The sequence below is a fragment of the Equus asinus genome, chromosome 11 (genome assembly GCF_041296235.1).
Source record: "Equus asinus isolate D_3611 breed Donkey chromosome 11, EquAss-T2T_v2, whole genome shotgun sequence".
Lineage (NCBI taxonomy): Eukaryota > Metazoa > Chordata > Mammalia > Perissodactyla > Equidae > Equus > Equus asinus.
Window position 1 is genome coordinate 32,488,078 of NC_091800.1, and position 18,662 is coordinate 32,506,739.

The 18,662-nt window shown below is 35.9% G+C and overlaps 1 protein-coding gene across 2 annotated transcripts in view; it reads left to right on the top strand.

The window, feature by feature from the left end:
- VWA8 (von Willebrand factor A domain containing 8) overlaps positions 1–18,662 on the top strand; it is a 357,448-nt gene that overhangs the window by 229,422 nt on the left and 109,364 nt on the right. For both annotated transcript variants that reach the window (XR_011492999.1, XM_014866869.3), the window contains exons 27-34: positions 792–900; positions 2,835–2,973; positions 5,750–5,949; positions 12,039–12,152; positions 13,098–13,162; positions 13,587–13,712; positions 14,825–14,934; positions 15,582–15,736. Coding sequence is in view for 1 of the 2 variants with exons in the window: in XM_014866869.3 (XP_014722355.3) it covers positions 792–900; positions 2,835–2,973; positions 5,750–5,949; positions 12,039–12,152; positions 13,098–13,162; positions 13,587–13,712; positions 14,825–14,934; positions 15,582–15,736 (1,018 nt within the window). In the remaining variant the exon portion in view is untranslated. The remainder of the gene's footprint in view (positions 1–791; positions 901–2,834; positions 2,974–5,749; positions 5,950–12,038; positions 12,153–13,097; positions 13,163–13,586; positions 13,713–14,824; positions 14,935–15,581; positions 15,737–18,662) is intronic.

Here is an 18,662-nt window from a genome sequence, read left to right on the forward strand (position 1 = left end):
ATTTGTCTGTGGTTTTGTGCTTTAGCATTGCCGTATTTATTTTGGCAAATCACTTTAGATAAAAAGGAATCTAAACACAGAATAACTCCATTAGCAGTCAGGATAGTTGCTCCCTGGGTTGGGATAAAGCCCTCAGTGGTCCTGAGGGGGTTTCTGGGTGCTGGTGGTGCCCTTCTTTGAGTACTTGTTTCACAGGTGTGTTCAGAACTAAGCAGCACATTTATGTGAAGGTTTCTGTATATTATATTTGTATATATATTTGTATTGCAATATGTATATTATATTTCAGTTCCAAGTAACAAAAAGATTGAAGTGCTAAAATAGAGTCTATGAAACTTGCCCTGTACAACTTACAGACGTGTGACTGGTGGTATTGTGTACTATTTATTATTCGATTCCAAATTTTAAAAAGTACACTGAAAAATGTATGGATTGCTCCATTTTTGTTCTAAATCCTTCCTATACTCTACTAGGAATTTAGCTGTTAAATTACCAAGTATTTTACCAACTCAAGGAAAAAATATGTAAACCTTAATTATAATTGTCATTAACGTAAAAACAGAATAGGATCTTATCTTCTCTGACTTTCAGAAATGTGGAATCTTTTTCTTCTCAAAGAATATTCTAAATATGGTTTTATAGACTATCTTTTTAATAAAATGAAATACAACTCACTGCTAAGTAAAGCATTCTTCAAATTTATTTGTGTGGTTGATAATAGATGGCTCCTTATTTTTTCCTATGACTTGGAAAGGAGAAGAAATGTTTACTTTTCATATCATCCTTGACAGGTTGCCTCTGCCAGAGCAGACATTCATGGGCTATTGGACAATTGGTCAGTCACGAAATGGAATGCAAAAACTGTTGTGTCCAGCAGAAACTCATCATATAGACGTAAAGGTTGATATTATTATTTCTTCATTAAAATATTGAATGTTACAGATTTTTGTTTATCTTCCCTGGAGAAAATCCATACATTCTCAGGAATTACATTTTCTGATGGTATTTTAGAATAGATTTAGCTTTTGCTCTAACTCTCCAGCCCATCTGGCCTCTGAGGGACTCAGTGTAGGTAGTAATTGCTAATGGTCAGTAGAATTCCTAAGAGCTAACCTGTATTTCAGGAGAATCAGATATGTTGTATTATCCTAGGACAGTTACTCCATGATATTTGTCTTCAGGTGAAAAGGCAAGTGAAAGGAGTGTCAGTCACGAGTTAACAATAGAAACCCCTCTAGTTATTTCAAGCAGAAAGGAAATTACTGTGGGGAATTAGATGCTTGTAAAATCTTTAGAAAGGATAGGAGGAATAGAAGGAATAGCTACCTCTGGACTTTTAGTTTCTTTTGTTTTGTTTTGTTTTGTTTTGAGGAAGATTAACCCTGAGCTAACATCTGCTGCCAATCTTCCTCTTTTTGCTGAGAAGACTGGCCCTGAGCTAACATCCATGCCCATCTTCCTCTACTTTATATGTGGGACACCTACCACAGCATGGCTTGCCAAGCAGTGCTATGTCCACACCCGGGATCCAAACCAGCAAACCCCGGACCGCCGAAGTGGAACGTGTGAACTTAACCGCTGCACCACCAGGCCTGCCCCTGGACTTTTAGTTTCAAGATCAGTGCTTTAGTTTCTGCTGTCACCCCTGTTGCTGGGAGCTGTACAGTAAAGCAGGATTAGCAAACTTTTTCTGTAAAGGGCCAGATGGTAAATATTTTAAGCTTTGTAGCCATACAGATTCTCAACTCTGCTATGGTAACACAAAAGCAGCCTTAGACAATACGTTAACAAATGAGTGTGGCTGTGTTCCAGTAAAATTTCACTTACAAGAGCAGGCAGTGGGTGAGACTTGAGCCTGTGGGCCACATTTGTCGACCCCCAGTAGAGCATAGAATCTGACTGTTCTTAGTCGTCAGAGCCTCCTTGTCTACTAGAGCTGGCCACTGCCTCTCTTCTGCCTTCCAAATCTCATGCCAGTGCATTCAATTGGCAGAACCTAAATCACATCCAGCACCCTTGCTGCAAGGGAGTCTGAGGAATGTAGTTTTTAGTCTTCTAGCTCCCGAGATACAGACTAGATAGAAAGGGACATGAAAGGGGAGTATGGATGCCACAACAGTCAATATCTAACCCAAATGTTTTTGATTAATTAAGGACTATGGGGCATGCAAATAATTGAAGTTTTAGTAACAGCTATATAGTTCTTCCAGGAAATCATATCATTCCCAGCACAAATATAATAACCTTATTAAGTTAGTTGCTCTGCTTATGTTTGTACTGAATAATTTTCACCATATAAAATACTCTGCCTTTTATAAGTAATAGTAGTAGTTATCAGTAAGTTTTTTAAAATTTCAGATGTCACTTTTTTTTACATTTTATTTCAAAAACCCATATTTAGCCATTATGTTTTATATAATGATATAATAATCATTCTTCACAAGGGACCTATATCAGACCTTGATTCATTCATTTACAAATTATTCTCCTGGTTTGGACAGTTCTGGGTCCCAATACTTGTAGTTCAAAACTTGCTCTCAGTTGAGAAAGGAATGAAGTAATGAGAAATCCTATGGGTTTTAGGTCTAGTATATTTCGCGAGTAAAAAGAAAACCAAGTAAGGAATTAGATAAGATAGCACATGTGAAAGCATTCATAAATGCAAGTGTATGGTATTATTATTGTTACAAGTACCATTCCAGTCAATAAAATGAGAAGAGGTGTATCAAGATATTGAATATTTGAATTTAAATTCTGTGCTTTGAAGAACTTTAGGTTTTTTACATTTTGGTAACTACCCAAATTTCTTAACTCAGTTAACTACTTTATTATAGGGTCCAGCACTTATAAACATACAGGAATATCCAATAGAAAGACGTGAAGAAAGATCCCAAACCTTTACTGAAGAATGTGCCTCCTGGAGGTTACCGTTGGATGAAATTAACTTAATCTGTGACGTTGCTACATCACATGGTATGTCAGTTTCTTTTGATTATTCCTTCCTGCACTGAGTTTTTAAAAACAGGGATTAATCTCTAGACATCAAACATCTGTAATAGACTCAGTAACTGTGTCATTCTTGGATTTGATAGCAATTATATGTAATTGAGAACTAATTTCCTATAACAACTTAACAAAATACTATTGTGGAATCCACATAAGCCCTGCTGAGTTTGTATGCAGGTCTGTTTCTCATTACAATTGTAGCACAAAGTTAAACACACCCAGTTGTGTGCTAAAAATAGAAGAGGAAAAGAAAAAGGAGAAACTGGATTTTTTTGGCTGGGATTCCAGTTTAGTGATTGCATGAACCACGAAAGCAGAGCTGGAGTGATTTGCAGTCATTAAACTTCTCGTTGTAAAGAAAGGCAAATAAAGCATGTGAAGTTTTGGCATCTACATTTCTGGATTGTTGCCATTTCTTACTGATTCATACAGTGTGCCCTGGGTACTTTTTTGCAGAAGTTTTCAGTTGGTAGCAGTTACTAAGGTGATATAAACAGAAGTGATGGCAGGGGGAAGGGAGAGAGTCTGTAACTTGACCAAGATGGGGATTGTTCAGGCAAAAATTCAGAAGCAAGTTTTTGTGCATATGAGTTCTGTAGATATTGCTTATTCCTAAAATCAGCTGTGTTCAGTAAAAATGTATGCCTTACGGCCGGCCCAGTGGCTCAGCGGTTAAGTGCACACGTTCTGCTTCTCAGCGGCCTGGGGTTTGCAAGTTCGGATCCCGGGTGCGGACTTGGCACCGCTTGGCAAAAGCCATGCTGTGGTAGGCGTCCCACGTATAAAGCAGAGGAAGATGGGCATGAATGTTAGCTCAGAGCCAGTCTTCCTCAGCAAAAAGAGGAGGATTGGTAGTAGTTAGCTCAGGGCTAATCTTCCTCAAAAAAAAAGAAAAAGTATGCCTTAAAAATGTACACTTTTTTTGGCAACAGATTGGTGCTCTTATTAAAATATTTTACATTCACTAGTAAAGAGTAAGCATGGATTTTATGGATAAAGTTTGAACTTTGGCCCTTGTCTCATATTTAGGGATTAGAATAAGTACACTGGGATCCTCTGCCCATGACTGTGACAGACTGCTCTCATCAGGTGCAGCACTTTTCTCATTAAACTGGTCACAGGCTTACAGTTCTTCTCAACACAACATTCCAGGCAGCCGCTGCCAGTCAGTCAGAAGAGGCCCTTAAAAATGAAACTCATTTGCTGTCCCTGATATAATTTAACCGTCTATTTCTGTATTGCCCACATTTGCAAGCGAGGTTTTTTTTATCATTTTTTATTTCTTTGTTTTTTACCTATTCTACATTAGTGAGAGAAAAGAGCATTTTCTTGGGTTAGAATCAGAATTAATTACACATATATTTGAGCCCAAGACCAAACAGGCCTTAAAGCCTGCTGTAAGTTTATTAAGTTTATTAAGTACGTTTCTGTTAATACTTTTACTGTATTCCCTGTTGCCCTATACTCTGTGGGAAGGTGCTCAATAGATGTTGAATTGAACTTATTTGTACTGATAGTGGGAAGCATTAAAAAGATCCTTGAATTATAAATTGTGTGATCCTATCTGATATTGATATTTGGAACTGAAACACGCACACAGTTCACATTGTCTCCTAAATGATATGTATCTTCTTCTGCACTTCCAAAGACTTGTGTTTCTTATCAATGTTAGCCTATTTACTTCAATTTACTGTATCTTTATGTATAATATTTGGTCATTATTTGTAGACATGGCACTCAAACACACACACAATATATACATATGTTCCAAATTTTCCAGGATGGTTCTAAATATAAATGTTATATCTTGTTATCATATCTTGTGTCTTAATTTTGAGTTCATAAAATATGAACACTGCTAAATAGATACCTGGATAATGAGTGATGCTGATAGCATTTATTACACAAAAGTAGCTTCATCCCTCATCTCAGGGTGCTCATAGATAGAGATTATGGGAAACATCATCCAGAGTCTGGCTACTCAAAGGGAAGCCCTCAAACCAATAGCATTGGCATCTCCTGGGAGCTTGCTGGAAAGGCAGAAACCCCACGCCAGACCTACTGAATCAGAATCTGCATTTTTATTAGCTCCCCAGTGATTCATGAGCACTTCGCAGTTGAAGAAGCACTGATATAGAGTTCGTAAAATGGACCTAGTCAAGTACTCAGATTGAAAAGACAGAAATTTTATAATAAGAAATATTTAATATGAACCAAGAGTTTGTAAAATGAGATCTATAGAGCTAAGAATCAAAAAGTGGAGTTACTGATTTATAGGAAGAAAAGCCTAAAGATCAAGTAACTATCTAGGAAAGGCAAGATTAGCAGATATAAGATGTTGACCATCTGCTGTCCATCTGAACCAATGATAAAACAAAAGAAAACAGACTTTTATTGAAGCACAAAACACTTTTCTTTCATGCAAGGAAGAATTTCCTGACATTGAAGAGTGTTAAATACTATTTAATAGTTTTGTCATGAGATAATAATGTCATGAGATATGATGGAATTCTTTTGGGAACAAATAGATGCTTCCTTGGATAGATAGGTGTGACTGCGTCTACATTTACAGCAGGAACTGAATTGGTTCTCATGGTCTTTTTCAGCCTAATCAGTCCATCTACAGATCATCTACTACGTTCCGACTGTGTGCTCAGTCTCATGATTCAGTTTTCACTGGACCTCTCAACCAGTCAGAAAATCTGTCACAGACCACAATATTGACACCTCTTTGTCATTTCAGAAAATGAAGAAAATGCTCTCTATGTAGTTACATGCAATCCTGTTTCCTTATACTTTATGAATATGACTGGAAAAAGTGGCTACTTTGTGGACTTGTATGACATTTTCCCAAGAACGGCCAGTGGAGTTTGGCACCCATTTGTTACAGTGGCACCGCTGGGAAATCCACTCAAGGGTCAAGTGATTCTCCACGAGCAGCAGGTAATGCACCCCATACTACTCACGTGATACAGTTATGCCAACAGTAACTTATGTGAAGGAAAAGACAAGAGTGTTTTGCAACCAATAACTGAAAATATGTGCTTTCATAAAGATTGAGGAGAGGGGCTGGAGGGAGAAGTCAGCTGTTGTATTTTATCAGTACCACAAAGGCAAGCTAATACCTTCTCTCTGCAGAGATTTCAACGTGACTGTAATTCTGAAAACATGTAAGTCAGAGTTTCTCAACCTCAGCATTACTGACATTTGAGGCCAGATAATTCTTTGCCGTGAAGCTTACATTCCCTTTGGAGAGACAGACAACAAACAAGTAAACCAACAAATAAATATGCTAATTTTAGGAAGTGATAAATGCTATATAGAAATGAAGTAATGTCCTAGAGAATGATGGGGATAGAGTAGGAGGGGTTGGGAAGGTGAACAGTATTACAGAGTGCTGAGGTCTCTCCTCTTAGGAGATGACATTTTATCTGAAACCTGAATGATAGTCTTTATGTAGAGACAGCCACATAAATATACTGAATGGAATTGTCTTAGTCTGTTCAGGCCACTATAACAGAAATACCATAGACTAGGTAGCTTTTAAACAACAGAAGTTTATTTCTCGTAGTTCTGGAGACTGGGAAGTGCAAGATCAAGGCAGCAGCAGATTTGGTGTCTGGTGAGAGCCCACTTCCTAGACAGCTGTCTTTTCACTGTAACATGATGTGGCAGAAGGAATGAAGGATCTCTTTGGTTTCTCTTTTATAACGGCACTAAACCTGTTCATGAAGACTCCATCCTCATGACCTAATCACCTCCCAAAGGCCCCACCTCCTAATACATCAGGCTTAGAATTTCAACATATGAATTTTGGGGAGACATAAACATTCAGTCCATTTCAGGAATACACTGAGATACTTTAGTGTCTAATGATGCTCAAGTTCCAACCATCCCTACTATTGTAAAAAAGCACTAATGAAAAGTACAGATGCCCAGAGTCAGGCTAAAAATCATTCCAAACAGAAGACATACATCAAAAGACAGTTAGTGAGAATTCTAAAGGTCTAAGTTAATCTCTACTATACCAATAGAAAGGAGTATAATGTTTTCGTATACCTGTTACCCACCTAGTATCTACTAAATACTATACTAAGTATATTATTCATTCAACAAATACATATCATTTGCCTACTATTGGGGATATTGCAATGAACAAAATAACAAAAATTCTTGTCCTCAAAAGCTTACATTCTGGTCCAGGAAGATAGACCATAAGCAAAAAAAATAATTAAATTGTATCAAGTTAGAAGATGAGAAGCAAGGGAGAGTAAAATAGAAGGCTAGGAGGAAGATTTCCATTTAAAATAGGATAAGTGGGCAGGGATTGCCTAACTGAGAAGGTGATATTTAAGCAAAGACTTGATAGAGGTGCAGGGGAGAACAAACATCTGGAATAAAAGAGTTCCAGGCAATGGGAATTGTTAAGTTCCAGAGGCTGGAACATGACTCTCCATCTTTAAAGAAGTGTAGTGGGAAAGACTGAATGACGGAAAGAGCATGAGGAAGTCAGATCAAAGAGGTCACTCAGTGGGTTGGAGAAGGGGCATGGTGGAGAGGGCGGGGAAGCAGATTGTGTAGAGCCTTGTAGACCATTGTAATACTCTGGGCCCTAACTATGAGTGAAAGGGGAAGGTGTTAGAGGGTCTCAAGCAATAGACTAGCTTGATCTGACTTGCATTTTAAAGGATTTCTCTGGCTGTTCTGTGGTGAATAGTTTTTAGGTGCTAATGCAAAATTCAGGAGACTAGTTAAGAGATTTTTGCAATGATCCAGGCAAAAGATGATGGCAGTTTGGAGGAGGATGGAAGTCCTAAGTAATGCTAGATTCTGCATATATCTTGAAGGTAGGACCAATGGGATTTCCTAAGAGATCAGATGTATGGGATGAAAGAAAGTAAAGGGCAACTTCAAGGTTTAGGGCCTGAGCAACTGAAATGATAGATTCGCCATCAACTGAGATGAGGAAGGAATCGATTTTGGAGGGAAGGTTAGACATTTGATTAAATTTTGGATGTCTATTAGACATCCAAGTAGATGAGTCTGGAGTTCAATGGAGAGGTCAGAACAGGAAATACAAATTTGGGAGTCATTGGCATATAAATGTTATTTAAAGCCATGAAACTAAAAGAGATCACCAAGGGAATGAATGTAGATAGAGAAGAGAAGTCCAAGCATCAAGCCCTGGGGCAATAAAATATTAAGAGATCAGGGAGATGAAGAGGAATCAACCAAGGGGATTGAAAATGTGTGGCCAGCGAAGTAGGGGGATAAACTGGGGAGTGTGGTATCCCGGATGGCAAGTGATGAAAGTCTCAAGGAGAAGGATCAATTGTTAAACGTAGACTATGTGTCAAGCAAAGGATTACATACGTGATCCCATGTCAGTCTTCCAGCTACCTTGTGAGGCAGCTGTTAGCTATATATACATGTGAGGAAACTGAGGCTCAGAGAATTTAAATAACTTTCCCAGCAAAGGCATGGTAGAACTGAGATTCAAACCAAATTGGATTGACCCCACCAGAATTAAACTTCATCCACTCTCTCACTCACTGCAGATACTTGGGGAAAGGATAGTCTGAAAATTAGAAAGTATTCATAATAGGGAAATATTAAAGAAATGCAGAGTTCTTACTTGCAAGTATTTAAAGTCACTATGAGAGCAAGGTGTAACCAAGAAACAATACTTTTAGACTATGTCTAATCAAGAGGAAAATATTGCATAAATAACATTTCGGTAGTTTGCTAAATAAATAAGTCAACTTTAACTTTAGGCCTTGCCTAAATAATTATCATAAATTCTGAGTTAATACATCGTTTTCTGGTTTTTCACATTTTTTTTCATTTTCATTTTCTCCTAGAAGCAGACTTTATAAATATCATGATATTGCTTATAAAAGTTTAGGTCAAGCACCTTAGAATAAAGTTTTACTTTATAGATTTGCAACTAAATATCAATGTCATTGAATTGAATTCTGTCTGTCATAAAGAGCACATGACATCTTGGTGATTTTTAATTCAGTAGCCAATCGAATTTGGACAAGAATCTAAATTTGGAGTATTTATTCACCCTTGCCAAATTTTCAGCTGTCAAATTTACATACACTAGTTCTTTAAAAGTACTAGATTTTTAGGTTCTTAGCAAGTATTTTATTTTCTCAAAAGATCCAATTATTTGGCAACATCACTGATTAATATTCTGTTCACTTACAATGACTTTCATCAAATGATATTCTTCATTGTAAAGATGTGCTTGTCCTCCATAGCCAGCACTTTGCCTCCTGGCATTCCTACAGGTACCTGACTTATCCCTTTGACCACACTTTCAACGTTTTCCACAAAGCTACCTCTGTACTTGGGCAGGCGTGCACAGCATATCTGGATGCTCTACTCTACGTGTCGTCTGAACTGCCTTTTCTTTTTTCAGAAAGGACATCTTAGCGGTGTAAAACTTTATATTATGGCCCTGTTAAGGTGTAAGACCTCTTTAATTCCAAATGAACAGCATGCAAATTTAACAAATGATAAATAATTCTAATCGAATAAAAAATGAGTGCACTGCCATCAGTTCCTTCTCCATTCTGCCCAAACTGAAAATGGAGCTAAAATATTGTAGAGAAGTACTTCCATTAATTCATCTATCCCTTGGCTTTTCAAATAAAGCTTTGGTACGGATGCATTTCTCTGGTTCGTTTCAGAAGTTGTTCAAAAATTCCTTGCTAAAATAAATTCTTGAGTAAGGAAAGGGAAACTTTGCCATGCCTAAAAATAAAGACTCCTTCCCCCCCAACCCCCGCCCCTTGAGGTTACTTATTACATCTGTACAAAGTTTAGAATTACAGACTTTGGGACATTGAGGTCATCCAGAGGTTGCTTTTCTCCCAGTCAAATACAAACATGATAAAATTGCTCATTCGCTTCTCCCCCGCTCCCCCCTTAAAGGAGTGCCAAAACCACAGTAACATGTACTCATGTGTGACGCAAAATTCTATTTTTAAACTCAGACAGAGTATATCATTAGTCATTTACAGAAGGAAACCATTAACATCTAAAAGGATGGAGCAACAGAACTCCTTCATGCTGCCAATTGCTTCTAAAACTAATTGTAAATACAGCAGTGGCTGGAAAAATATATATGTTTTCTGTCACTTAAAAAGATGCAGTTTTTCAGTTCATTTATGCCAAGTTATGAATATATAAATATTAGACCCTAAAAAGGAAGAAAAATGCAAAATCATACTAACATTTTTCTCCTTAATCATATCTGTTTAATCATCTGCTTATTCGCCTGTTTAATCATGTTTTAGGATCAAACATTATTTTTAGGATTTTGTTTTGCTTAGAGAAGTTGATATTATCCAAAATTGCTTAGTGCTAAGAAGTCATGTTAATATTGTACATATTTATTATACTAGAAAGAGTTTCTCCTAAAATACTCAAAAAAGATTCTAGAATGGAGATTAAATTTTTAACCTATTAGTATGTTTTCTTAAGGCAAACTGTAAGATGTTGCTGTCATTTTCAAACTTTCAAATACCAGGAATACTACTACTTACATGAAATGTTGATTTTAAAGAGAATATTCCTAACATGCATTCTCAATGGAGAATTTCATATTATACAAAATGATGCATTCTGTGGGTGATGTTTGTGGAAAAATTTAAGCTTTGTCAACATGCTTAGTAGAATTTTTTAATACAGCCAAGATTCAGAGTATATGGAGTGAAGGAAACTGAATACTACTTTAATTTGAGCATTTCAAAATAAAATTAGCTGCTTAAATAAATTTGAAACCACACTATGAGGTCCCAGATTTGCAGATGAAATTATTACTCTTTTTTAATATTTCTTTTTATTTCTCTCTAACTGGATTACATAAAAGAGGGCAAGGGTCATGGTTAATTCATCATTGTATGCTCCTCTGTGCTTTAGAATATAAGCTGCTCAATAAAAATTATGCAACAAATTAGCAAACATTTCTTATTTTGTTTCCTATATTTTGCAAAATATGTGTTAATTCTTTGGGCGCTTTGTATCTCTATTTTGCCCAAAGGAAGTTCTTGAAATGAAAAGTTCATAAGAGTTAGAAAACTGGAGCAGCCCCAAACTTAAAACAAAACAAAACAAAAACAAGAGAGAGAGAACAGACAATTGCATAACAATGAGGCCTGACAAACAACTTGCAGGTGCCTTTTTGCAAAGCTGTTAATCTTCAAACAGCTTTAAATTTTAACTAAGAAAGCCAATTTCTTTGCATCCCTTTAAAATATTTAATCTTTTCTGGCATTCTCAATTTTAAGTTCTTTTTTTCATTTATTTTAATCCTTAAGGTTTATTTAAAACATTTTTTTCTTGGAAAAAATGCTCCTAATTACTGCATTTGCGTAACTATGATTAATGATGCTGGAGAAATCTCTTGTTTGTACATTATTACAACACCAGCTATTAAAGTTCCTCAAGCTTAGTAAATTTCAAGATGAAGAAACACTTATGCTTTAGATTCTTGAGCTCCTTTATATTTTCTTACTATCCCATCTTTATATCATATACATATTTTCTAGATTGAACCTGGATTTGTGAAAAGAGTAAATGAGATTTAATTATGCACAATGTAAGAGCATTTTCAACAGAACATTGAACATTCTCCAAGTGTAATTAAAGAAAATAGACTTTTAAAAATTATCTATCCTCTTAATTTTCTTATTACTATATGAAAAAACAGGATCATGGTTAAGCTAGCCTATATTTAGAAGGGGGTAGTTTTAAGATAAAATCTTCAAAGAGAATAACTTCTGCATTATATAATTAGAAATATCTTCATAAAGCCATGTAGTATTTTAAATTTTGTATTAAGGAAAGCCATTTAGTATCTTCATGGTGCCACTTACATACGTATTTAATATTGTCATCTTCCCTCTGGTTCATCACTATAAGCTTTATTCTTAGGTTGCCAAGAGGCTGCTGCTTAAAAAAAAAGAAAAAAGAAACAAAGAAACAAATCTTGAGCTTTTCACTGTTTTCTTTATTTCCAGAGTAATGTCATCCTATTGTTTGATATCGGTGGCCGGGCCCTTCGTCGTCTCATCCTCCCTTCAGAAAGAGAGGTTACATCTAAGAAATCTTCCTGGTGGAATAAGGAAGAAGCTGTAAGGAGTGCCCAACTTGTCCAGCAAATTGCCAAGGATTTTCTGTAGCATTCTAACCATAAAGATGCATGCCCACACATCCCTCTCAGTGCCTTCTGTGTACTATGATGCACGAGAGAATTCTCTTATTATGCACTTACCGGTTTTAACACAAAACAACCAGATAGACATAGACACACCTATAATTAAACACTAATAGCTTCTTTTTGTGTCCATCATACTCACGTGAAGACTTGTCAGGACTGAAGTAATGATAATAGAATATCACTAGCTATTTGAGTGTGATATTTGTGACAAATTCCCAATCATGCTGTTGCTTTAACCTGTTTTCCAGTTATGTATTTATGTTTTGGATTTATATGACAAACCTATGAGAATGATACCTGATTGCACCTACGAGATAAATTAACGTTTTAGCTTATTAACTAAATTAAACTATAAATAAACATTTTAGGCTAACACAAGAGAATTTATTCTGCCATTCATAAAAAGGTATAGATATAAAATGGAAAGGTAAAGATATAAAATGAGGCTTATGCTCTGCCCTGTATGACCACATACTTAGGTCTTAAAAGACCATGAAAAAAGAGATTTTTCCAATGTCATAAATGTATCCTAATGTAAGAAACAAAGTATTTTCTCTGTATTTATGTCATGTGTAAATTCCACAGTTAATCGCCAGATAGCATGTTTATTTCTAACTAGTATTTGACATGATTTTTTAAAGTTTTATTCTAAAGATATTTTAGTATGTCATTTACAATAAATTTTTTAATGTATTTTAATACATGTTACTGTAAGAGTCTTAGAGTGGATAAAGAGGTGGCTTCTCAGAGAATTACATGTTTTACACATTGAAGAACTTTATTGAAGGGAAAGCAGCTGAAGAGACGTGACTGCATCTGACCCATTTAATGTGAATGTTTTGTTTTATTTTGTCTTTAGGAAACTTATAAAATGTGTAAAGAATTTTCACACAAAAACTGGCTAGTGTTCTACAAAGAAAAAGGGTGAGCTCTTCATTGTAGGAGGTTTAAACTGGTGTTCTGATTTTGTCCATTCTGTTTCCTCTTTTGATTATACTTGTTTATTATAAAACTAATATAACCATATTATGTTTTATTGTAAAAGTGAGTCATCCCACATTATAGAACATTGAAAAACAGATGTAAAAAAAGACAGTGCTCGTAATTCCACAATACAACCACTGCAAGTATGGCAGCTGCCACTTTCCATTATTTGTTCTTATGCATACCCTTACATAGTCTAGAATTTTGTGTATCTGTTTTCTCAGTTAACATTCTTCTATGTTAATAGTTAGTCTTAAAAACATTCTTTTTAGGGTTGTGTAATATATCATGACATGATTGTGTCATGGCTACTCAACATGATCCTCACCATTTCCTTTCAGATGGTTTTCTTCTCCTTTTTCAGGAATAGCTTGACTGTGCTGGATGTTCTGGAAGGGCGAACTCACACCATCTCACTTCCCATCAACCTCAAGACAGTTTTCCTCGTAGCGGAGGACAAATGGCTTCTGGTGGAGAGTGAAACAAATCAGTGAGTGGAGCTACATGGTGTCTCACGTAGTGTGCGGGCGTTCAACCTTATTTGTCAGTTAGCCAACATCCTTACTCTTCTGTCTCCCTGTGTCGTCTTTTAACAGTTTCTCAATTTGGCAGCATCTCTCTAGGTGAAAGTTAGAAGAAGAGGGAAGAAGAAAATTAAAATAAATGTCACTTCGCAGAGTAATTATAAAAGTGTTTCAGAGGATGACATTGAAATTAGCGGTAAAAATGTAATGACTTTTATGTATGGTCTCTATTTCTTTGAGCTTTTTCCTTTTAGCATATTGAGAACTCACTGTTTTCTTGCCAAACTGAAAATACTTCAAAATAGATTTTCAGTTTATTCTTTCTTCAAAGGACCACAGTCTCTATCCTAGAGCCGTTGCTTTTCTGTAACTTCACAGAATCCAGCCCTTAGAAGTTTTCTCTTCATTTTATCTGTGTGCTCTTATTTGGTTATGTTTATGTTTGTGTGCCTCCCCACTTTGGACTGTACACTTCTGGATGAAAGGGACACTATGTGCACTTGGCATAGACAGGGGACCCAGAAAATTTTGTCCCCTTCCTCATGCATTACATCCACTAGCTAACTGCAAACTCTCTCTGTCCCCCTGCTGATAAGCAGAACTAGCCTGCTGCAAAGATTTCTGGCTATTTATATATCCCTATTTTAGAAATCTTAAAAATAAGTAGATCGAGGGGATTACAGTGGTGAGGGCTCCTGTCCCTTAGCTGGTCACAAATCAGAGGTCAGGCTCCCGCTTACTGGCTGATCAAACTGTCATATCAACTGCAGGTTCCATGATAATAAGGGTGTATCTCTTTAGAGTTACTTTTTTTTGTTTTTTTACAGCTTTTCCTCTGATAGGAAGTGTTGGATTTTTAGTTCATGTTTATTACTGCATTATATTATGTGCTGCTCTTTATATACAGTGTTGTAAAGTTAATTGTTAATTAATGATGTGACTCTGAAACTGAAAATTATACTCAGAATATAAAAAAGAGGCTTTGGAAGGGGAAAAAAACCTCTTATTTTTCGTAGTCTGTCTTCATAATTATTAGAAAAAGAAAAGCTTTGCATTTAGATGTTTTGTTTATTTACAGGAAATATCTTTTAACTAAGCCTGCACACATCGAATCTGAGGATAGTGGGGTTTGCCAGTTGTATATGTTGAAAGAGGAGCTACCTAGCCCAGGCTTTGGAGTTACACAAGGTAAATACCGTGCTCTTTGTGTTTATGGCTGAATGGGTGCATGCTTATGTATATACTGTCCTCTAGAATCATTTAAGAACAATAATATCAACATTATAATATTAAATTTATACCAAAAGAGAGAACTTAGTCACTACACTAGAAACGGTAAATAAGAATCAACTATCTTTGAAGTTCTGTCTTTGAATTTTTTTAACTGTCAAATCAGAATTTCTGTATACATTTAGGTTTCAAATCTATTTTAGGATAGCATCTTCTCTTTTTCACGCAGACCGTCAGGATTTCTACTTAATTCATCGCAGTTTTAGGAGGCGAATAGTACTTATGAAAAAAATCTAAAACACACGATTGCCAACACTGGGTTGGGCCAGTTTCACAGCTTTTCTGAAGGGTGCTATTATTAGTGATGATATTTATTGCTAATAAAAATTTTAATTCCATATATACTTGAAACCACTTTGAGAAGATGCCTTGATTGTAAAAACTGAATTTTCTCAGACAAAAGGCCATGAATATGATTTAAAGTGTTTTCTCTTTCTTAACTTTCGCTTTTCTGTTTGCGTTGGTGAGAATAAAATCTTGTAAAAATTAACTCCTGGAGCATTTTAGAGGCATATGGCATCTAATGTTTCTCTGACACTTTTCAGAACCAGATTTGAGCATACCTCATAAAATTTCAAGTGATCAACTATCATCTGAAAATCTAAGTTCAGCTGTGGGACAAAAGATTGTCTCTCCTAACCGAATTCTCTCAGATGAGAATAGTTATGCTACAATTGTTGTTGGTTTCCCAGATCTCATGGTAAGCATCAATTTTTTAAATTATTGAATAAATATTTCTTTCCCTCAGTTTGGCCTATAATTTATAAGCATATTTGAGGGAGTAGTTTAAAATGTAATGATTTTCTGGTAAACATTTCAGATCAACATTCTGTTTTCCAAATCAATCATTAAAAAATGTGTTCTACTTATATGATTTCATTGCTTTTTAAAAATTAGCATTTAAAGTGTAATGCAATTATATAGTTTAGTAAGGGAAAACCAGTATTCACCATATGTGGGAGTTCATGTGACACAGTTGAATGTTTAATGTACTGACAGTGATTTTATATCAGGTTGTCTTAATGTGTGCTCATGTAACCTGTCAAGAGAAACAATTCAAGACTAATGAAATAACATGTCTTCTAGAATTTTTTAAAATGAAATTTGTTGGGATCTCCTTACTGTAGATTAAATTTTTTGACACTCGTGAACATCAATTCACTTTCCATTGAGTTTTGCTCTGTTTTGTTGTATCTTTGCAGCATCCAGATTATACTATAAATACTGATGGTCGCAACTTAATTTGCTTTTAGATAGACTCTTCTGCTGTTATTTACTGTTATCTGTAAAGAAGAGGCTATTTGTAATTGACCTTAAGTGAAACTAGGCACCATCTTCCCCTGATGGAAATGTGGGAAAATTAAATATAAAGTTTATTTCAGTCCAAGTTGCCTTCTAATAACCGTAGATGTAGCTCCGTGTGTTTTGATTAAACATTTAATTTTCATGATTTCCTTTCTAGCTTTTAGGTGGGATGATAGAATCATTTAAAGATAAAAATATGGGCTCTGCTTGATGGTGCACCAATCTCTCATGCCTCAAAATGTTAATGTAATTAATGAATGGTGAGCTCTTTAGGGTATAAGACTTTTGAAATCCAAACCCAATGGATAATATGTGGCTTAGGACTTTGCCATATGTCTCCCTAATTATCAAGTAAAAAGCATTTGCTATGGTATTATATAACTGAAAGTGAAGCATGTTGTTAGAATACATATCTACAGCAGCCTTGACTGAATGAAAGAGATGTTTAATATGCTTTCTACAGTGATTGCTGCTATCAGTAGAGAAAATACTGGAGCTATTTTTCTGAAGGTGGAACTATTTAAAAAATTGATCTTGAAATTGATGAAATTAGTATAGAAGTATAATGTTACTATAAAAAAGGTTAGAAAGTAAAAGCTGAGTATAAGGCACTGTTTGAATTAACCCTACAGAAAACCTTTAACGCCTGTAGGATTAGTGACCTTGTTAAACTAAAACCTCAATCCCCCATATTTAGTATGGTATCTACCACATAGAAGGTGTTCAATGAATATTTGTTAAATGAAAGATTAGAATCAGTTAGGCAGCCTTTCAACATTTTATAACAATCATATTTTTAGGCCCCAATACAACAGTCAGGGACTGCGCTATTCTAAACCCTTTCATACATGATAATTAATTTTTATAACAATTGTACAAGATTTTATAGATGAAGAAACAGAAATGCAGAGAGGTTATATCCCCCAGGCCACACAAATGATAAGTAAGGGAGCTGGGATTTGAGTTCAAGTGTGACTGACCCTCAAACCCATATCCTTTCTACTGAACCACAGTACCTTTCTTTTTATGTGAGTTTGTTTTGATTCTTCATACAACTATCAACAAAGGGGTATATCACCTCTTAGTAACTTTTTATAGCATCATCTGAGGCACCTAAACCAGTATAAACTTATTATAACTTTCTTAACCTAATACTAAATAGCTACAAAAATCTATAGCAAGTACCATCCTTAATAATGGAACATTCAAAGCATTCCTTTCAATATCAGGAATAAGACAAAGATACCCCCTATCACCACTTCTGTTGTATTGAGTGCCTTAAACATGATCCATAAAAGAAAAAATTGGTAAATTAAACTTCACCAAAATTTAAAACTTCAGCTCTGTAAAAAGACACTATTAAATGAAAAGACAATCTACATCTGGGAGAAAATATTTGCAAATCACTTGTCCAGTGAAGGACTTGTATCCAGAATATACAAAGATTTCTTAAAACTCAACAGTAAGAAAACAAATAATCCAATATGAAAAATGGGCAGATCCAGCCCTGATGGCCTAGTGGTTAAAGTTTGGCACACTCCACTTCACTGGCCCGGGTTTGGTTCCTGGGCACAGAACCACACCACTTGTCAGTCACTTGCTGTGCTGTGGTGGTGGCTCACATCGAAGACCTAGAAGGACTTACATCTAGAACTGGGCATATACAACTCTGTACTGGGACTTTGGGGAAGAAAAAAAAGAGGAAGATTGGCAACAGATGTTAGCTCTGGGCGAACCTTTCCCAGCAAAAAAAAGGGCAAACAGTAGCCCAAAGTGAGATGTCAGTCAGAGCCTGAGCAGATGAGAAGGACATTCATAGTGGGGATGGGTAACCACTGGTGATAGAAATCAAATCCAGGCAGGAAGAAGATGGCGTCTCAGTGAAGGGACAGCCTGGTGTGGCATGTGGGAGCCCAAGTAAGGTGAGGAGGGTATCCATGCATGAGTGTAACCTAGTGTGATCTGTCAGGACCAGGCAGAGTGAGGAGGGCATCTGCTTGGGAGGGAATGTTAGTTGGTGGAGATGGGAGATGAGTCACATACAGTGGCTTGAGCAAGAAAGTAAATATATTAAGGCTAGAGAAAACATAGGAGAATATCTATCTGTGATCTTGGAATCGAGAAAGATAAATACATACATGGTAAAATTTTAGAGTAAAACAAGAGGAAAAAAACACAAAATTCCATGAAAGTTACATCTAGGGGAGACAGAAAGATGTGATTGGGAAGGTGCTCTCCAGGGTCTTCAGAAATGCTGGTAATATCCTACTCCCTCTGCCAGAGAGTCGATGCATTAGGTGTTCATTTCGTTATTTTTAAAC